Source organism: Ambystoma mexicanum, chromosome 3p (genome assembly GCF_040938575.1).
Source record: "Ambystoma mexicanum isolate Mex_15411 chromosome 3p, UKY_AmexF1_1, whole genome shotgun sequence".
In the NCBI taxonomy this organism is placed as follows: domain Eukaryota; kingdom Metazoa; phylum Chordata; class Amphibia; order Caudata; family Ambystomatidae; genus Ambystoma; species Ambystoma mexicanum.
The window spans coordinates 335,530,686-335,553,110 of record NC_090925.1 but is presented as its reverse complement, the minus strand read 5'-3'; the positions used below and the strand labels follow the sequence as shown (position 1 = coordinate 335,553,110).

Sequence of the window (22,425 nt, the reverse complement as noted above, 5' to 3'; positions counted from 1 at the left end):
ATAGAATGTCAAACTCTTTGCGGAGTAATGTTCATGTAAATGCATAGCAAACTCTTCATAGTGTGATGTACCGGTGCAAAAAACAACACACAAAAACTTGACTATATCTACACATTTCATTTTCAGTTTGTCCGAAAGTAACTTTTTTGTTGTTATTATGTAAATGGCCTTTCTCGTCCCTATAGGTCTCCAAGGTATTCTTTGGGAAATTCACTCCATTTTCCAAGGTGGAAAATCAACTTTTGCCCTATCTCATAATGTGTTTTGAAAGCTTTGTTACTTGCACTACATTTCCCAGTATGCAATGTTGGGGGTACTCTCTATTTTCTGGATGCTCTGGTATTTTCAGTAATTTCCCAGACACTTTAGAACTTTCTGTAATGTCAGGGCCTTTCTGCTCTCTCACAACACCCTACCCTACTCTCCAGGTCTCCATCATGTCTCGCCGCCTCTGGCAGAATGTCCGACGCCAGCATCCCTTAATCCTTGGCCGATGCTCTTTGCTGGGCACTATGCCAATTTACCAGAAAAAACGCCAGACCTCAGGACTACTCGAACAGTATAGGCATCCCTGTGCAGCCCTCCACCTCAGTCTAGTGAAGTTGGAGCATCTCACAGCACTCGTTGGGCCAGTTCTCCTCCTGGCTACGGAGGCTCCTGTTTTGGTCTTGCCTGTTACAAGACAGCTTCTCCTTTTCCTTTCGCATAACTCTCTAGCCTTTATCCCAGTCAGTGGGGGACTGGCCTACAGGGAACTCTGGAGATTGCCTGGTGCTGCTCTGCACCATGATCCTTTTTTGAGTGGAATGATGAAAAGAATGTTCCAAAACATGGATAGTATAGCTCAGTGGCAATGCGCTCATCTTGGAGGCAAGGCGACGCAGACCAACACAGGTTCGAATCCTGGGTCTGTGCTTAGAAACCTCTTCGGTATTAAGTGAATTATAAATAACCAATTATAATTATAAGCTTCCAGTATATGTTAATATGGGGCCACTTTGAAAAACATTTCCAGGGCCACCTTTGGTTCCCAGTCACATCACCTGTTCGTATTGACCCTATTGGTTTGCTGGTCTGTTTCCTCATTACCCAGCATACTCAGTCTCTGTCTGCCAACCAGCCTATCCAGGGTGGGGAGGTGATGAAACCTCAGGCAACCATCTTTGATTTCATTTGCCCTTTTACCTGGAGGAGTTTGGCCAGAGGTTTGTGGTCCCTGCTCCCCTTTGTAACTGTTGGGTTTTTGCTTGCCCTTGGGTCTGCATACAACAGATATATGGGTTTTTACATAACTTGAGTTGAGCCTGCACTAAACACCTTTTCCCTTTGCTTCAACATCTGTTGATTAGTCAACAGGAGTAGGCATGCCAGACAAAATACACATTTTCATTTCTCCTGGGAGGATCTCCCATCCTTTCCCCATATCCTTTTATGGTTAAATTTCAGACCCTTCTTTAAGCCAGTTGCAAAATGTTTCAAGATGATATTTTGAGTGGGCCTGTGTGGATTTCTCGTTTTGTTCTTCATTGCTGGTATCCTTACTAGCTTTAATCAAGAGCTTTTCTTTCTGGGTGACTAATGATTGTTGGAAATTTGGAAAGTCTCCACTCAAGATGGCCAGTTCCGGTAATTAGGGCACCACTGATGATCTCCACGTAACTTGCCGGCCTTCTGCCTCTGGGGTGACACCAGCTCTGGTGTAAATCTTTCAATCTAGGTGCACACAAGTGATTGCCACCAAGGATCCTTTCACAAACGTTTGTGGCTCCTCTAAGTCTGCTATCAGAGTGATTTGTGTGCTCCCTGAATCCATTAGAGTTGCCATTTTCCGCTTTTTAACTTGAATCTGCACTTTAATGGCACTCAGGTTTTTCTTGAGCCTTCCAACATTGAATCTTTCATAGATTCACATGCTTAGTATTACTCCCTGTTGTAGGGCCGGGAATCCATAGTATTTACTTACGTCGATATAAACCCGGAAGCACACGTTTTGTAGGCCTACCGCATAATGATGTCTTTGCAGGCCACCAATAACGGAGTAGTCAGTCTATGCGCCCCAGACTGGATCCCTCTTCAGATTCTTTCTACTGCATTAGAATTAGGGAATCCTCCCCACTTCTCCCAGTTTTGGTGTTTCTTTGATAGAAATCTCAACATTTAAGGGGACATTTCTGATCCGGGTGATTCCAGCAGATTTTCCAGTGCCAGAAAGCTTTCCTTTTGTGTGATTTTTAGTTCTCTTAACTCCAATATGGTCGAACATGTCAGTACCTGGAGATGAGCTCAGCCTTCTTGGTTATGTAATGTTATGCTAAGGGCATTTGTATATCGCCTTTCAGCCTTGGTATGGTCTCAACGCTGTAGGTGGAACGCCCTCGGGGACCGGAGTCCAGGTCAGTGCAGCTATTCAGAGCAGTGAGTGTGTGTGTGCACACTCTGTATGTGTGCAGCTAGACCCGATTTTTCGTGGTGCATGGCTGCAATCTAATGCTGGACGTACTGTGCACAAAATGTGAGACAGGATGTGTGCAGCTAGGCCGGATTGTCGTAGGGGTAGCTGCATTCTAGTGAAGGTGGTGCCAGTATGTGAGAGCATGTGTGCAAAAGTCTTTACTTAAAGGCTGTGCAACTTGTGGAAAGAACATTTTCCTCCTATCTCTACCTGAGGAATTTATTTACTGCCATAACTCGGATCATTTGCCAGAGGAATATGTCAAATTAAGGCCTTTACCTCAGAATACCCCGAAAGAACTGCTGATGGTTGCTTCTCCACCTTACTCAGAGAGGTAGTTGCGTCTTTTGGGGATAATTCAGTAAGAACACGTCTCATGAAGGTGGGGACCAGCCTCAGAAAAAACACTGAAGAATGAATCTATATCCATGAGAAAAGATCCCAAATGGACTGGTCTTCTGAGGTAGAGTGGGCTTCAGATAAGCCCAGGATAAAGGTTACCATCCATTTGAACATGCAGGAAACAATCGCAATTACTGTCCGAACATCTCATCAACAAGTACGCTTTCAACAATGTCTCTGTCTGCAGGAAAACTAGTGCGCTGCTAATCTACGCAGAATGTTCCCTTCCACGGGCAAGAAGGTGTCAATGACCAAGCCGTCCGTGATTGCCCCATCAACGGTCACTAGACTGTCAAGAAAGCACTGGTCAATGGCCCTGTTAATGAACCAAGATTATTCAGCTGGCCGAAGATCTGGGTTTACTCACAGGGGGTCAAGAGGGTCGTACTAATAGCAATGGGGACGCCGCCAATGTTCACCGCTGTGTGCCCACGGCCTTATGTGGCTTCTTGGCCCGCCCCCTTAGCAATGCATCGTTGGACGTAGGGGGTGAACTGCTGGCCTTAACCTGGGTTGCCCCGCAAGGCACCCTGATGCGTTCCTTCACCCGGGGTGCCCAACGGCGCAGCCCAGGACTTTCTCAGCTCCACTCTCCACCTGGCCTGACGGCGAGCCAGCCCGGGGCTTTCTTCACTGCTCTGTACGCTGTGGCAGAGTGGCCTTCCCCTCCTGAACCAACCCTGCATGCTTCCCGGGGCTTTGATGCTTGGGCCTGTCCTGTTGGGCCCGCGGGCGGGCCAACACCGCCACAGCTTCGGGCCCTTTGACTCACTCTTTGGGGGGCTCCCCCACAAGCTGCCTGCACCCAGATGCCCAGGGGCCCCTGTAGAGAGCGGCCCCATTTAAGTATTTTTCCCCTTCTCTGCTAACTCTTTCTTTGCAGCTCCTTTTTCAACTGTTTCTTCCTTTCTAATGTTTCTTTTTATTTTATAAACTATTCTTAAGATGTTGTTCTTCCCTGCCCAGTCCATTCTTGGGCAGGGGACTTCTGTTATTTCATTCTTTTCCCTCTTAAACATTCCATCCAGCACCATGGTGGGCTGGATGAACTCTTTCAAATATAAACACACACACACTCACACACTCTCTCTCTCTCTGGATCTACCCTGGTGTCTACATCTTTGTTTCTAGGGTCCCTTAGGAGCCAAGTATGCAACCCTTAATGGCTGGGCCCCTTGGTGCCATGGGCTAAACCCCTACTCTCCCAAAGGAGGAAGAAACAGAGAAGAACAACCACAGCATTTCTATTTTTCCTAGAGACATTGAATATGGGCAAAAGACTGATGAAAGGGCTCTCACCGTTACTCTGGCTAGATCAGACACGAGGTACAAGGAAGCAGAATCAGCACCTCCAAATTTAAGGCATTGTGCCAAACCAGACTCAGTTGTTACAGTTAGCAGGCGCACATCTAACGCTCTAGTTTTAGGATGCATCCGGAGTTTGATGGAAGGAAGCTCGATGCTTTATGTAAAAAGGTCTACTCCACCGCATCACTTACCATCAGAGTCTCCAATGCATGCATGGTTAATGCACACTGTGACCGCAAGAAGTTTCACCAGATGGCTTATTTGATCCAACACTTGCCAGAGGTCAAGCAAGCTGTAGCTACCTGGACAATCATGTAAAGGGAAGGGACATCAAACCCCACTATAGATGCGGCCATTAATATCGCTGATTTCGGCTTCCATCTGCCCGCAATGGTGCCATTCCGTGCAAACAAGTCTGGATTTAGTCCACCCATTTTAGCCCTCCAGATCAAGCTAGGATCCTTGCCATGGAATTTGAACATGAATTCTTTGGCAGACAAATAGATGACGCTGTTGATGTATGAAAGTAGTGTCTGACGCTGCAAAAGCAATGTATTACTTGAGGTTTTCATTTCTTTTTAGGCTCCAGGTACAGCACGTATAGAACGTCCATTTCTTCAAACCAACATTGATACTATCAGCAATCAAGGTCAACATCATGTGGAAAGAAATAGGAATGTTATCGCATTGCAGATCAAACAACGGTAAAAGGAAAAGGGGATCAGGACCACACAGATCTGGCACGTCAAGAGCAACCTGACTCTCCAGCGACACCCGAATCCTGTTCGGCACCCCGGTCAGAGGCAAGTTATCCCAGTTCATGGATGCATGGGAAGCAATAATGCCAGATGCCTGGGTGCTGCAAGTCATGCACCCAGACACAATCTAGCACCATCAGGAAGACCCCAGCCAAGTGTGGACGTTCAGCATCTGCTCAACATCGCGGCTATAGGAAGAGCGACCCACACCCATGAAGGACAAGGATATTATTCCAGGTACTTCCTAGTGCGAGAGAAGAATCTCAATTGGAGCCATAGTCTAGACAGCCGAGGCTTAAACCAATTGATCCAAAAGCAGACGCTCAGGATGATGGCACTGAAAGGGGCTCTCCCGCATCTCAGGAAGACTTCCGAATAACCATCCTTTGCATGCTTCCATGCGGCAAAACATCCGGCACAGAGGGAATGTCTGCAATTTCTCATAGGCGATGAACAGTATCAGTTCAGGGCCCTCCCAATCGGGTTGGGCTTTGCACAAAGGATCTTCACCAAAAGTATGGTCCAGGTGGCTGCATAGCTACACAGAAAGGGGGTATCGGCCTATCCTGAGCTGGATGACTGGTGGATTCAGGCCCAGTCAGAGGCTCTGGGGCGAATGTCTGTTAAAGAGGTCCTACAGTTGTTCCGGGACCCAGGGCGTTCCATCAGCCTGTAGAAATCATGTGACCAACCTCGAAGGTGGACACTGTTTCCAGGTGCACACCTGGAAACCACAATCCCGAGGAGAGTCTGTCGGTCAGAATACAGAGTGGAATGCTATTCGTCGACAGTTAAACGTTTTAATCTTCGGGCACACAATAAGGATACAAAGGTTCACCGCCCCCATGTTTTATACCGACAGCAACGGGTACCAATTATTTCCAGTTGTCACAGGAAGGTTAGGCACTGGGCCAAGCAGTTTCCTGGGTAGACATCCATTTCCAACACCATCCAGGGAAAATGTAGCTCTTTGTGGATGACTTAAGGTGGTTCCTGGGAACACATAAGCGGGAGCAGAGCGACATGATTTGCAGAGATGGGCCCCGCCAGAGATGGACTTATTTGCAGTTCCCAAGAACGCACAGTGCCTGCATTCGCCAGCAGGTTTTGTTCCCTACAGGTGGGTCACCAAGCTTTTTGATTCCCTGGTCAGGGAGATACCCATGCACTTTTGCACCACCCACTCCCCCAATCCCCAGTCTGATAAGGAGATAAGTGCAAATGAAGTGCAACGCGATGCTAATAGCCCGGCATAGGATTGTCCTCATGGACCTCATCAAGACTTTAACACGTCCAATTTTTCTTCTTCCGATGCTCTGAATCTGCCTCTCACAAGGGGGAGAAGGCATATCCTTTCCATTAAGATAGCTCAGCATATTAAGCACTGCCTGCTGAGCTGTTTGTGTCATCTCCAGGTTGCAGGGTTGAATCCTGGCAAGGCCAAATCAGCCTTGTATCCTTCCGAGGTATGTTAATGAGCACCAACTTCAGATGGATAATAATAATCGTATATAAACATGTTCTATGTAGAGCGCATTGGCGATAACACCACATGAATAACACATGATTATTATTATGTTTCATCACAACCTGAGGTGTCACTTACTGAGCGCTTAGTGTCTGAGAGGCCAGGATCTCATCAGTGATGCTAGGCAGGTGATTGCGTCCGGATCCTTGTGAAGGCAAAGGATCCCTCTACAGGCTCACACATACCTCTGAGAGCAGAGGCAATTTGCAGCTCATAAAAGCACAAGCTCACAACCTGTTTCTAAATGTGCTGTTAGCAGCAAGAACAGGCTTCAGGGCACATTTGTCTGCAGCGGAATCATTACACCAGAAACAATGAGATGCCGTCATTTCTTTCCGGTACTTTGATAATGCAGTTTCTCCACAATCTCTTCCAACGTTTCCCCCGGTTTCCAATCCCACATCCCCTTGGCAGCTCAAGACGGTCCTCACTCGCTTGATGGAACCTTCGTTTGCACCCATGCAGGGTTCAGATCTCAGACATCTCTCACGGGAGCAGGTCTCTTCGGTTGCAATCAGAGTAGGTGACTTGAAGGAACCCCTTGCTGTTTTCACCAAAAGAAGGTGGTGTTACAGACTCACCCCAGGTACCTGCCCAGTGCCCCAAGTGGTTAAGGTCACATGCTGGCATGGGATATATTTAAGCATGTAAATCTACAAAAGATATCAAATCTGGGGAACAGGAGTTACAGGTAAGCAACATTACGTTATCAAGCCCCTCTACCCTCATCTTGGACTGAACTGGTCATATTAAGGAAGTCTGTGCAGATGGCGGATGTATCTTGCGCTCTAGCCTTTTGACTTGGTTCTTTATAGATGTCATCTGTGGTGCCATGCTAGGCTGCTTGGTGTCAGGTTGGCTGTTCTTCTGGGTACACATGGTAAGCTTCATTGAGGCTACTCTCCATATGTTGTTTTGTACTTTTGTGACAACCTACGAAGTTATGTCCCAGCTTTCCAAACGCAAATCCCCTCACCAGCCAACTTCCATGGAACGGCAGCATTGGCCTCCCGTCTCTGGGTGTAGAGTTCATTGTCCACTTCGTCATGGCTTTAATTTTTCCTGACCCCCATAACTGTCCTCTTCCTTCCCAGAAACACTCTTGGTGGTGTTGGGTTCCAACTGGAGATTCTGATAACCTTGAGCAGCGGTGGTCTTCCCGTCTCGGGTCGGCCATCGAGATCTCCTCTCCATCTTCTATTCTTTGGCGATGATGTTGTCTATCTCTCTTCCGTGTATCCCCAGGCTGATGATTTTTTCCATGATGTTTTGGATGACATTAGTTGCTTGTTGGAGTCACTCAACCACTAGACATATGACATGGTAGCACAACGGATAATCAGTGGCCTTAAGCCTCCTCGTTGGATCCGCAACACTGCGGCATGACCCTCTTGATATTGGTATAAGTCGAATACCCTGCAGGATGTGCCGCTTGGCATTCTGGCTCTATATCACCCATCAATAAGGAAGTCATATCCTTTCCCCGTTGTTCCTCCAGCCAGCTATTGCCTCAACAGCACACATTTCCAGTGGGGCCATCTTTAGTGTCGGATTAATACTAGACTGGACATGAAATCAGTGAAGCTTTACTAGGTAGAACCATTTGCTAAAAACAACTAAAGCTTACAACGGTTTATTCTCGGATAGTAACATTTGAAAATTATATTTTGTGGAAATAAAGAAGCAGCTATTCCTCCATTTAAAGAGTTAAACCTTCTGAAATGTCACGGCACATTGTGCTTGTGTTTTACATGTATTGTGAACATCTTGGGGGGCTTACAGGTAACATAGTTGAATGTTGGAGCAATCTTTGCTTTGGAGGTTTGCTGGGTCTCCCCCTTATTGTAAGGGGTGTGGTTAGAGGTGGCAAGGTGTACTGCGTTGTCAACGTTTTCTATTGATTTACAGGTGAAGAGGAAGGCTGGGTGATTTCAGAGGGTAGGGGTGCCCTTAAATAAAGACAGATTAAATACTGGGGGGCTCATGTTTGTCAGTGGAAAATCGTGATTGAAATGCATAAAAGTCTAGAGTAAGGCTTTAATCCCTTTCATTCACGCCACGCCACATTTTCATTCATTTGTATGGCGCAGCGCAGGGGTGGAACGCAACTTGCCACCTCCTTTCTCTCTGCCATATAAATGCTCCAGCATTTGCGCCGGCATGGATTTTCATGCACGCACAAATGCTGGAGATCCCTATGGGGTCCATTGTTCACATTACTTGCCATGCCTGCATGGCAGGTGGCTTGTACAATTGCAATTAAACTCTGCCCGACATGAAAGCATGTCGGGCAGGTTTTATTTGTAAATGTGAACACCGTTTACCATGTGTGCATGGTAAACAGTGTTCAAAAGTGAAAAAACTGCCCTATTATGCTTTCATGTCAGGCAGGATTTTATTGTAATTTTGAGACCTGCTTGGCATGCCAACCTGGCAAGCGGTGCTCACAATTAAAAGTAAATGCTGCCTGACTTGCAAGCAGGCCAGGCAGCGTTTGCTCAATTTGCATGGCTGAATGCAAAAGTGCAGGGCAAATTGCAGCGTAAACACATGTAATACTTTCCAGCATGTGCATGGAGGTATTGTCTCCAAAAATATGGAACAGTTACCTCTAGTGGTATTAGCTCCAGAGCTAATTCCGCCATTCCCCAAATGAAGACCTATGGGACCTCAGAATGGAGACTAACCCCAATCCATAATCGGGGGACATTCCAGAGTTACCACTGGTGGGAACTGTGATTCCGTTTGGAGGAAATCACACTGCGAATACCACCAGACTCTCAGTGAGGCACATTATCTGGTGTGCTACCCAATGAAGCTATGCTGAAAATGCATTAAGCAAGCTCTCAAATATAGCCATTTCCCTACACTCTGAAGATCCTGAGGTCCAAGGTGCAATAAGTCTAAGATGTCACAAGGGTTCTGTATGATTTTGTCGAATTCTATGCAGGGGGAGACCCCCCACAGCTCCTCCCTTAACCCCACTATGTTAGTTGTTCGCCTAATCTCACCCCCCACTTATACTTGGGGCAAAATCCGATCAATAAAATTAGATGAATTCTCCTTCGATTAATTTTACTGCTGCAAAAACCCCTGCTACCTTGTGGTTCACCAGTGGAGGGGCTGTCTTACGCCAGATGAGTGAGAGTTGAAGAAGAGTATGGCTCTAGGGCCATTAGCTCAGTGGATTGGTTCTCACGGGGAGTGGTCAGCTGATTCCTGCATTCTCTTTACAGGCGTCCGTTTAAATATACTCTGTGCAGCGAGAACCATGGGATCAAACCACCCACCCCGGAGCAGTACTTGACTCCCCTCCAGCAAAAGGAGGTATGCATCCGCCATCTGAAAGCCCGACTACAAGACACGCAGGACCGGCTGCAGGACAGGTAAGTGACCGAAGAGGCTGCGAGGTGCAAGAGGTTGAGATGTGTGTGCAAAGATGTGAATTAGGTTTGGAGGTCACATGGCATGTCAGCCATCGTAAATCTGTACATTTGGCCATGAGATGAGGGTGCCCTTGAAAAGCAATAGATGGCTGGCTTGGAGAAGGTTGATCTGTGTACAGTGAACTGTGGGGTGGAGAAATGTCTAGCACTTCCACTAGCTGTCCTGCTTGACATGTCTCTCTGTTCTTCTTCATATTATCCATGGAGGTCATCTTGTTGCAGTTGAGGGGGGCTCTCACATCAGAAGTGACTGCCACTGTCCACAGTGTTTCTTCTTATAAGACACGCGGGAGGGCATCTGTTCTATGCCTGTTCACAGCAGATGACCAGTGTAATGTGCTGCTCTCCAGACTATGCTGGAGCAGGGACATGCCTCCCATTATTTACTGGACCCCTCTTTCAGAATACACTGTGATGGATGCAGTTAGTTGCTGCTCCGTGGATCAGCCCTGCTGCAAGTCTCCACCTGGGGAGAAGAGCATAGCGGGGCCATCCCCCATTGCCCCCCCCCTTTCTGGGGGCATGAAACATCAAGCAATAGAAATATAAGGACAACTGGTGTATATTTGGAAACACAAGATCACATTTATTGGAGTCATGTAGCAATACGAAGGCAGTCCCATCCCAAAGTAAATCCACGTCCTTAGACTTCTAAGGTGGCCCCTTAAGCGGGGAATGCCATTGTCATAAGTTCCTGGGGACACTTGTCACTTCCAGTTTGCACAGTAGCAAATGCTCAAACAATGCACATGAAATTGCACAGCCATAGGCAAAGCCTTGTCTATATAAATTTGACCTTCAAACTGCATCCCCAGCAGCCAGAAATCTTCTGGATGCACCGGTAACAAGCAAAACGCTGCCTTGATGTCGCACTTGGCCATGACAGCCCCACAAACTTCCTTCCTCACCAAACCCAAAGCTTGGTCCACACTAGCATAGGACACCCTGCAATCGCCCGGCAAAATGAAATCATTCACTAACATGCCCTCATGCCATGATAAATGATGAATTAGTCTGAATTCCCCTGCAACCTTATTAGGCAGGACCCCCAACGGGGAAACCACCAAGTCTCCCATCAAATCCGTACACAAAGCTACCACTCTCCCCGCTGCCACCTCCTTGTGCAGTTTCGCCTTCACCACCTCCACATTTTCCCCGCTAACTTCAAATTTTCCACCCTCCGCCGCAACCTTGGACCCTGATAACCCAACCTAAAACCCTCGCAACAACCTTCCCCCAAAATCTTGTCCCCTTCCCTGTCCGGGTAAAAGCTGAGCCACTTCTCCAAAACCGCAACTCTAACCGGAGTATAGGCCTTTCCCCACAACTCCCTATCCTGCGCCCCACCCTCTCCCTCTGTACCCTGATTGGAAACATTGCGTAACCAGATGCCGCCCTGCGCATCTGCTTCACTCGTTCTTAAATGTGTACACCGTCCTCATGCAGCATTCTTTATTGAAAAAGCCTAACTTGCCTAACTTGCTGCTGTGGGCTGACCCCTGCCTCCTCCTCCCGTCCCCTCTGAGGCGGGGCGACCATGTAAGGGCCGATAAGGCACAGGTAAACCACTTGCTATATGCGGCATTGGTGCTGGAAGCATAGGCACCATCCATTGTAGCCATAGATCCATGTCAATCTCTCCCCATACCGCTTGGCTATCCTTCGCCATGCTCGCCCTAGCTTCCTCCCTGTGTTTCCCCCTCCTTGTGCCCAACCTGATCCATACCACTGACCACTCCCATTCTTGCTCACCTCTTTATGCCCTGCCGTCACCTAGCCGCGGCATCCTGGCCTCCATTCCGACACTCCTCCTCTCTTTTCTCACCGGGCTCCTGATGCGGGGACAAAAACAGAGTCTCCCCCTCTCCCATTAATGGTGGCACTCGCTGGGAAGTTCTCATGGCTTCTTTTGACTCCTCTAAAGTCATCATTAATGTCTACCTAAATGGCACTGTCATGGTCCAAGGCCCTCAGGCCAATCTCCTCCTCTTTGATAGGCACTTCCCTCGCCTCATCAATTTCCTCTCATCTCCTGCTGTCCCCTCCTCCCCCCTTGGCTACCTTGAACTCTCTCTCCTCCTCCTCCTCTGCCCTCCTAGGGATCTTTCTCCTCCGCAGGGCGTACCTCTGATCTGTACCACTCCCCGGAAGGTCTTTAAGGCTGGCAACCTTCTTCATATTGCCACTCTTAACTCTCGCTCTGCTGTCAAACACTCCTCTGACATCTGCCACTTCCTTGAAGAACTACACCTTGATGTCCTTGGTCTCACTGAGACATGGTTCATGGCCAGTTCTGTCACAAGCTTTGACACTCTCCTCCCTGATGGCTACAAGATCCTCTCAGCACCCAGATCCTCCCGGTCCGGTGGGGGGTAGCCCTGATCTTTCCTGATTGGATTCCTGCCTCTAACATTCCCACTCAGACCAACTCCTCTTTTGAATGCCTTGTCTGTAGGCTTCCTCTCTCGCATAGCCATTCTCTTACTGTGGTTACCATCTACCGGCCTCCTGGTCAAATCACCTAATTTCTCTCTGAGTGGGCGGACCTCTCCTCCTCCCTCCTGGCCTGTACCACTCAACTCCTCCTCCTCTGTGACCTCAATATACATTTAGACTCTCCTTGCTCCTCCTCTGTACTCTTCAGTGACCTCTGCGACTCCCTCTCCCTGTCCATCCTCCCATCTGGCCCGACTCACTCTGCAGGGCACACACTCAACGTCTTGATCTCCTCTGACCCCCCCTCTCCATCCCTCTGACCACTACTCTCTCCTGGAGCGATCACTCCCTCCTCTCCCCTCATCTCTCCCTCTCTTCCCCCCCAAGCCAAGCCTACCCCAAAACTGCCACCTACCTTCTCGGACATCCAGCCCATGAAGCGTGTGTCAGTTGAGGCTTTTTCCACCACTTTCTCTCCCCCACCTTCACCTTTGGCTGTCTCACATCCTGACACAGCCCTGTCTCTGCTCTACTCTTCAATTTCTGATACGCTTGATGCTCTTGCCCCTGTCATGAGGATCCGTTTGAAGTCCAAAGCCAAGTGCAATTCCTGGTATGACTCTGACCTAGCTACACTTAAACATAAGTGTAGGGAGGCTGCGAGGAAATGGAGGACTTCCTGTTCATACTCTGACAAACTGGCCTGTTGCCTGCTACAAAGGCAATACCGACTCTCTGTCCTCACCAAGAAGAGAGTGCACATTCAAGCTTGTGTCTCTGCAGCATCTAACAACTCGGCCGAACTCTTTAAAATCTGCGAGGAGCTGGCCAACCCTGCTGCAGTCTCTACCCCTCCTGTTGCCTCCCAGGCTCTTTGCAATACCCTTTCCTCTCACTTCATTTAAAAAACCCAGGACATCCTGTCCACCCTCTCCACCCACATCCCTCCTCTCCTCTCTCCATCTGTGCTTGCTGACCTTGCTTTAGCCACCCCACACCACCCTTCTCGTCCTTTCCTCTTTTCTCCCCTGACGAGGTCACTAGACAAGTCCAATCTATGAAAGCCTCATCAAAACAGGTTCATCCCTTTTCCTATAAAACCATCAAGGACCACATTGACACCCTCGCTCCGGCCCTTGCTGATTTCTGCAACCACTCCTTTGCCTCGGGATCCTTCCCCTCCCCTCTGAAGCACTCCTTTGTGCATTCTCGTCTCTAGAAACCCACAGCTGATCCTTCTTGGCCAGCTAACTATCACCCAATTTCCATTACTCCCTTTCTGGGCAACCTCCTGGAAAAGTTGGCCATCTCTCAGCTTAACCTTCATTCCAATTCTGTTGGCTGTCTCCATGACCACCAGTCTGGCTTCAGAGCTGCCAGAAGCACGGAAACTGCTCTCGTGAACATCCATGAAGACCTGCTCTCCAACCTTGACTCTAACATTCCCTATGTCCTCATACTCCTCGATCTCTCTTCTGCCTTCGACATGGTCAACCATACCATCCTGCTCAACCATCTCCGTGAAAACCTGGGTATCACTGATCAGGCTCTGGCCAGGCTGACCTCTTTCCTCTCTGATCGACCCTCCCAGGTTCAACTTGGCTCCTTCCTTTCATCTATCTTTCTCTCTACCTGTGGTGTTCCCCAGGATCTAACCTCTCGCCCTGGCTTTTCAACCAATACCTGGCAACTCTCGCCCACTGCATTGCCACTTTTTGCTCAAATTTCCACTGCTAGGCTGACGCCACTGAACTCATTTTCAGGCTGCCCTCTGCCACCTCCTCTCCCTCTCTCATCTCTGATTTCCTAACTGCCATTCAAGATTGGTGCACTGCCAATGATCTTTGTCTGAATGCCAGCAAGACGTAGATCCTCCTCATCGGCACACCTTCACCATCCTTTCCCCTCACTCTCTGGCCGGCCTCCCTTGGCCCTCCTCCTACCCCCACCTGCAAAGCTAAGAACCTTGGGGTTATCTTTGACTCAACCCTTTCCTTCTCCGCCCACATCTCTGAGGTCTCTAAAAAGTCAAATTTCCTACTTCACCTCCTCAGAGGTACTCTGCCTTTCCTCTCCTTCCCCCAGAAGCTCATGGAATCCCAAGCTCTGGTTCTCTCTAGGTTGGACTATTGTAACATCCTCTTTCTAAATCTACCTGTCTCTACTCTCCGCCCTCTGCAACTAATCCAGAAGAGGACTGCGAGATTTGTCCTTGGCCTCAAGCCCTGGGATCGTATCTCTCCAGCCCTGAAATCTCTCCATTGGCTACCAGTGGATGCAAGGAATAAATTAAAAAGACTTTGAATTGGCCGCAAGGCTTTCTGGGGCCAGGGTCCAAAATACCTTCAGCTATCCCTCCGCAAATACCTCCCCTCTCGAGCTCTTCGCTCCTCTACCTTCAACTCCCTAAGGGTCAGTCGTTTTTCAAAGAAACAAGCTGGGGGTAGATCTCTGTCTTCGGCTGGGGCTTCCCTCTGGAACAGCCTCCCTGCCACTCTAAAACTTGAGGAGAACCATCTCCGGTTCCCGAAGCACCTCAAGACCTTCCTCTTTTCTTCTGCCTTCGCTCCCCCTCCCCCCTGCTGATCTGTTCTCTCTTGGCACCGTGCACCTGGCCACCCTCTGTCCTCTGGGCCCAGGTACCTGCTCACCTTGCCACCCTCCCGCACTGCCTCCGGGGCACCCCTTGCACTGGGGTCTGTATCAGTACTCATACAGCCCCCCCTTTTCTTCCTGCACTTATTAGACCTACCCTGTCTGCTGCCTTAAACCTAGCACTTGCAAATTGCTGGCTGCACTACCACTGTTTATTTACTTTATTATTTATTTATTGTTATTTATCTGTTTCTCCTCTGCTTCGCACTTTCTACTTCTCCCCCCTTCCATGCACGTTTCCCCTCCCCCATGCACTTGCGCGTTCTCAATGTCACTGGGCCTAGTAAGACCTTGCCTTGTCGCGCTCTGAAACACTTGTGTACGAGCGCAATAGAAATGAAATATCAATATCAATATCAAAAGCCCTCTCCTACCACCTCCTCAGGAACCGTGGGGGCCATACTATGCCCTCCGCCTACTGCCCTCCTAGGCGGGGAGGTCGTTCTGCACCTTCCCCTTTTCTCACTAACCGACGGGGACCAAGCCCTCCTCCGCTCCCCTGCACTCTTTTGCAAGTATTTCCCTCCTCTGCCCCTCTACACAGCTGCCCCTCTTGGGTCTGAGCTGACCCTAACCTCGCCCCTAACCTGACCGGTCCCCACTTCTACCCCTGTTCCTGCTCTGCTAGTGGCCTCCCCCGGCCCTTTAGCTCCCGTCCCAACACCCAACCCTTCACCGTCTGCTCCTCCACTCCTCGTTGCTCTCCTAGGTACCTCCCTCCTGCTCCTTCTGACCCATCTGTCCCATACCCCCCTTCCCGTGCCCCCAGCCCTGACGGGCTGCAAGCCACCACCTCTGCAAGGGCCCCGTCTGACACTGCGCTGTGGCATACCCTCCCACACCCCCCTTTCCCCTGTAACTTTCCCTACTACCCCTTCACGCTGGGCTTTATAAGCCCTCCTAATAATACTTAGGGTCTCCCTCAATGCCTGGGCATCCACCAAGCCCCTAGGTCCCGAGCCCTGTCCTGCCATCCTGCTACAATCCAAAAATAATTCAATTTAATGGCACTGCTCGCTGACGCACCCCCAAAATAGCGGTCTCCCGAGCCTGAACAATATCTCCCTGTGGGGCCTTACTTGAAATATATATGTTGGAAGCAACACCAGACTTCCTACCTGCAAACCTATATCAATCTCCCTTTTATTATAATATCCACCAAAGGGCAGGCACTGTCCCCTTTCACAGGGAAATGCTCCTGACAAGCAGGGAAATGGCTTGGAAACGTGTCACCAGCAATCTATATAATAACTTCCTGCCAACAAAATGTCCCTATTTTTTAAATGTTTTATTATTCCCACTCTATAATGTGCGCACCACGCTATTTATCTCTGTGCATGGAAAAACAAAAAACATGTACCCTAACTGGGTGAACTATTAATGTGGCTTCTTAGCATCACACAATTCCCAGCCTAAACATGTGCTGCCCCTTTAAGGGTTCTGCACTGCCCCCTGGTGGCAGTACACCAGCACCGCACTACTGTGCACACATAGCTGAGTAAGCAGCCTGGGGACTGGCACACCTAAACTCCCCGTTTAACTGCGCCCTGCTCGCCTGTGTCAACAACCCCTCCCACTGAATGCAATCACCCGGGAGTCACCTCAGCCCGTGGATCGGCTCCGACCCCGCAAAAAGAAACCCTTTTACCCGAAACACTGGGAGCATGGAACGGGCGCACAGTGCTCCCGATGGCCGCTCACCCACAGGTAAGCCCTGGAAGTGCTTTAGCTACAGCACCTCTTAATATCTGCCGTTATGCTGCAACCATATATATATATATATATATATATATATATATATATATATATATATATATATATATATATATATATATATATATATATATATATATATGTAATATGCTCGCACATGGACCTCCTCACGCTCTGCTGTCGGACCCACGCTCATACATGCCAAAGAAGGGGGCTGACACAGAGCTGGGGTGCAACACGTCTTTATTCTTGTGTGCCCAAACTCCAACTGCCTTGCGGGGGGTAACCCCGCCCCTTCACACACACGCGGGTCGCAGCCCGCAAAACAAACACAAACATAAACAGAGGACTTCCGTCCAAAAGGAGAGAGTGAGGATATCACACCCTCCGTCACTAAACCTTAAGTCCGGCTCAGTTCATTTCTTCGAAGAGGCGATGGGGTTTCCTTTTCGTTCTCGTTGGTCGACTCTCAGTCCTGGTCGACGGGTCGGTCCGGGTCTCGGAAATTACGTCTCCGTCCGAGTCTTCCGAGTCTCCTTCATATGGGACGTCCCATGGAGTGAGTTCATCACTCAAGTTTGGGTCACCTAGAGCTGGGGCCCTCGACACTCATCTGAAGTGAGATGAGTTTCTCGTTATGGACTTGCGGTCTCCCTCCGCAGTGATGAGAGACCCCTTCTTGTGGATGATGAGGAGAGGGTCCTCATGAAATGGTGCTGTATTTTTCCGATGCTGGGGCTTACGGACTACCACCATGTCTCCGGGTGCCAAGTCACTTGTTTTGGCTCGTCATGTGGTATCCGCAATTATTTTCATGTTTTCCTTCATGCGTGTGTCCTTCTCTCCCATTTCTGCATCCCTCTCATATTGATCTCCCTCGACTGCCACGTGAGGTATTCGTGTTCTTATTGTTCGACAGGTTCTCTCGTGATGCGAGCAATTTGGGTAGTGCGTTTGATGTTGCTCATGAACCGCTCAACTGTTCCATTGGCTTGTGGCCATAAGGGTGTCACTTTTCTGTGCCTGAAACCCATGTATTCGGCGAATCTCTGGAAATCCTGTCCGGTGAACGGAGGTCCATTGTCGGACTTTACTACCTTAGGTACTCCGTACGTTGCGAACATTCGATCTAGGGCTGGTATGGTATGATGTGCCGATGTTGACGGGACTATCTGTATATCGGGGTACCTTGAGTATTCGTCAACGGCCACCAGGATGTATTCTCCTCCTTCCATGGGCCCAAAATGATACATCGCTATTTCTTCCCAGGTTCCCTCGGGCAGTGCGGTCATGTTTAGGGGTTCTGGGGAGGTGTGTGGCTTTACAAGTGCACAGGTGGGGCAGTCTTGTAATAGTTCCTCTACTGCAGTGTCCAATTGTGGGAACCATAGTTTCTGCCTTAGCATCCTTTTAGTGGATACGATCCCTCGGTGTCCTTCATGTGCGAGTTCTAGTACTTTCTGGCGCAGGCTGCGCGGTATGACGAGCTTTGTACCTTTTTAGCAGCATTCCTTCATCTGATTTTGCAAGTTCTTCTTTCACCGCTAGAAAGCACTTGATGTCCTGCTTGGTGTCTTCGTTCATTGTACTGTATTGTATTGTATTTCATTTTGTATAGCGCCGGTAGCCCGTGGGCATCAGGGCGCTTGCACTTACAATACATCAACAACAGACAAACATAAGGTAACGAAAATTGCAGCCTATTAGTGACCCCGAAACCCTGCTTTCCCCAGGCTCTTCATCTGAAGAGGTATGTCTTCAGGTGCTTCCTGAAAGTGAGGTGGTTTACCTCTAACCTCAGCACTTCGGGAAGGCTGTTCCATAGTTTGGGGGCCATCACCAAGAATGATCTGCCCAAGCCAGATTTCAGCTTGAAGTTAGGGACTGTCAGCAGACATTTACCCTCCGAGCGAAGGCTTCTCCTTGGTAAATAAGGCACTAGGCTCTTTTTCATATAGACCGGCGCAGAGCCGTAGAAGCACTTGTGCACCAAGCAAAGGGCCTTGTCTTTGTCTCTGGAATTTGTTTGGCTTGTTTCCATCGCCCTGTTTGCAGGCATCGGAGGATAGTTTGTATTCCTTGGTCCGTATTTGACTCACAAGCTATGTGATCCATGTCTAATCCTTGCAGCGTGTTGTTGTGAATGACATATCTTATATACTGGTCAGCTATGGATGGTTCTGATCCACACGCGTCCTTTGGATGGCTCAAGAGGAAATCTGCGTGGTTCTGCTCCTTTCCGGGTCTGTGCGTGATGGAGAATTGATAGTCCTGTAGGCGGAGTGCCCATCAAGCTATTCGTGGTGGCATTTTCGCCTGAGGGTTGCCATAAATGAAGATGAGAGCTTGATGGTCCGTTACGACTACAAAAGGTTTCCCATATAGGAACAAATGAAAGTGTTTGCAGGCCCAGACTACAGCCAGGCCTTCCTTCTCCGCCTGGGAGTAGGCTTGTTCTGTTTTGGAAAGGCTTCAGCTGGCATATGCCACAATGTGTTTTTTGCCTTCTTCTCTGTCGTCCAGTTGTGTTAAGATGGCGCCTAGGCCGACTGGACTAGCGTCGACAATGAGTTCTGTCCTTCTTTTTGGGTTGAAATATGCCATGTTTCGGGCGTCGGAGATGCGGTCCTTAATTGCTTGGAACACTTCTTGGCACTGTGGTGTCCATGTGAAGTCTGTGTTGAGCTTGGTAAGCGCTCGGAGGGGTTCGCTAATGGAGGCGAAGTCTCTTATATATCTGGTGCAGTAACTTGCGAGGCCAAGGAATGACCTGAGGTCTGATGTGGTGGCGGGCGGCTTGGCTTCTCGGAGTGCGCTGACTTTCTCCGCGTCGGGTGTCATTCCTTTCTCGGAGAATATGTGACCAAAGAAGCGGAGTGTTTTCTTGCGAAATTCACACTTGTCCTTGTTTAGTGTGAGCCGTGCCTCTTCCAAAGCCATGCACACTCTCATTAGCGTGTCATCGTGTTGCTCTTGATTTTGTCCGAATACCAGTATGTCGTCACTGTAGTTCAGGCAGTTTGGTACATTTTTGATGACGTTATGAATTTCTGCTTGAAAGATTTCAGCCGCTGACGACACACCAAAACTTAGCCGCTTGTAGCGGAAGAGTCCGAGGTTGTTGGCGAACGTGGTTATATATCGGGAGCTTTTGCTGAGTTCCAACTGGTGATACCCTTTGTTAAGGTCCAGCTTTGAAAACACGGTGGCCCGTTTTGCAGATGCACCATGTCGGTTATTCTTGGGGCTTGGTGGCGTTCCCTTAATATGGCCTTGTTTGGCCTTCTCATGTCTACACATATTCGGATGTCTTTTGAGTCTCTTTTGGGCACGGGTACAATTGGAGAGACCCATGGGGTAGGTCCTTCCACGGGCTCAATGATGTCTGCCTCCAGCAGCTTTGTCAGTTCATTTTCAACCTGTTTTTGAATATTGATGGGTATTCCTCTGTAGTGTTGTGCTATGGGTGTGATCGTGGTGTTGATGTGGAGTTCTATCTGCCTGTCCTTCAGTTTTCCGAGGCCTTTGAACAGTGATGGGAAGTCTATGCTTGCGGTGGGGTCTAGATATTTGTGTACCATGAGACGGTACAGTATGTGGATTAGTCCCATTTCTATCGCTGCTCGATAGCTCTGTATGCATCCACTCTCAGTAGCTGCCTCCAGGACGTGCATGGGGATCTTCTTTTCATGTTCCTTATATCGACACAATGCCATGAAGAACCCTTTGCATGCCAGCGGGGTCTTTGATCCATATGGAAAAATTAGTGTTCGAGCTGGTTGCAGGCAGGGGGCATTTGGTATGCTTTTATAGACCATTTCGCTGATCACGTTCACAGTTGCCCCTGTGTCGATTAGGAACTCTGCTGCCGTCTGATTCACCTGTATTCTGAGTATTGGGCTATGTTCCTTTGCTGTGCTGTTTCCTAGGGCTTATAGATATCCTTTCTTCCTTGGTGTTTCCTGGTGTCTTTCCGGTTGGTGTGTTTTTTCGTTGGAGGATGCACTTGACATGCTGTCTGACTGTGATTGTTCGATGAGGCACCGTATGTACCTTCGTGGTATTCTTCTTGCCTTAGGAAGTGGGGTTTTGTTCTCCCTCCATTCTCTCCTGTCGTGCCTTCTTTCCGTTTGTTCGTCGTGGCGTTTGTGGCGCCCTTGCTCATGGGGTTGGTGTGATCCCCGATGGTGGAGGGGTGTTGCTTGAATTTGTTCCGGTTCTGGCATGGACTTGTAGTTTCTTCCTGCTCCTTTCATTTTGCTACGGAAAATTAGACATACGGCTTTGTAATGGTTTTCTCCACCACACGCGGAGCAGTTATGACCCACACGCGGGCACGTTCCTTCGTGGGGGTATTCATGCCCGCACCGGTAGCAGAAAGGGTCATTGTTTCTTGCTGTCCCCTCCAGTTTGTTGAGGCTTTCGTGTTTTCCATGGGTGATCTTTATGTCGTCCAGGCCTTCAACTTGTGCAGCAAGGGCTGCGTCAGATCGAGCCAGGCGCAGGATTTCCTCTAGGGTGCGTGGCTGCTGCAACAGTCGTTTGCGGAAATCAGCGCTTTCATACCCCACTATGATTTGTGATCTGAGGGCCTCCTCGTTGGAGTAATTGTTGAAATCACAGTGTTTCATTATTGCTCTGAGTCTCATGACGAATGCATCTATGTTTTCGCCTTTGTGCCGTTTGGTGGTGTGGAAGACGTGCCATTCATAATCCACATTTGTGTGAGGTGTGAAGTATTCCGTGAGCGTTGTTTTTAGCTTGATGTATGTGTCTCTGCTGTTCTCGGGTATTTCCTCAAGGATGTCTCGCACATTTGGTCCTACAGCGTGATTTAGGAGATTGAGCTTTTGTTCGTCTTCTAAAGTACCTGCTGCTTTCGAACACACTTCGAAATCCCTCAGCCACCTCTTCCATCTTGATCCAAGTGTGCCGGTGTCAGAGAGGTCGAAATTTGCTGGCAGTTGGGTTAACAGGCTGTCCGTCATTTTCCTACTGCCTGTAACTATTGGAGTCACTGGAACGGTCAGTGAGTCTTCGTCTGAGTTGTTCATGGAAAGGTGTTCGATGTGTGTTATTCTGGCTGAGCTGGCTGGTGGTTCCTTTGCCTAGCGCGGTGGCGCCTCAATGCCGACAGGGGGTGCTGTGGTTGTTTGCAGGTCTCTGGTGTGCTTCTCCTGCTCGACGCTCTGCAGTTGAGCGCTAGGTGGTGGGAGGGGGAAGGGCCCTGTGGTGTGGCTTATGAAAACTTGTGATGGAGGGGAGAGGGGCTTGTTCTTACCCCTTTGAAGTATGCTGTTGGAGCGGGAGGTTCGCGCCTCCACCGCTCGTCGTGCCGTTGGCGGGAGGCCAGTGCTCCTCTACCGCCCGGGATGTGCAAACGGGGAGTCTCCGCTCTACCCGCTGATGCTTGAAGCGTGTGTGGTCTGGGCCTCCCAGACATTGCCGTCGGTGGAAGAAACGTTCTCCACTGCCCAGATGATACGCTCTTGCGGGGAGCTGTCACAGCTGCTCCACCCGCGGATCTGCTGCGGCGCTCGTGCCGGAGGGCGGCTGATGGGGAGCCTTCGCGCTCCACCCACCTTGATAGGCCTCCAGGCACCCGAAGTCCAAGGCTCCCAGTGGTGTCATGTAGCACAACACGAGCAGTGGACCGGAGAGAGCGGGCACGACGTGACTTCGTGTCTGCTTCGTCGCCAGTGTAATATGCTCGCACATGGACTTCCT

At 49.3% G+C, this 22,425-nt stretch overlaps 1 protein-coding gene across 4 annotated transcripts in view; it reads left to right on the top strand.

Annotated features, from left to right (window-relative positions):
• Positions 1-22,425, top strand: part of SNPH (syntaphilin) — a 451,962-nt gene that overhangs the window by 402,661 nt on the left and 26,876 nt on the right. For all 4 annotated transcript variants that reach the window (XM_069650923.1, XM_069650926.1, XM_069650924.1 and 1 more), the window contains one exon: positions 9,685-9,834. In XM_069650923.1, the coding sequence (XP_069507024.1) occupies positions 9,685-9,834 (150 nt within the window). The remainder of the gene's footprint in view (positions 1-9,684; positions 9,835-22,425) is intronic.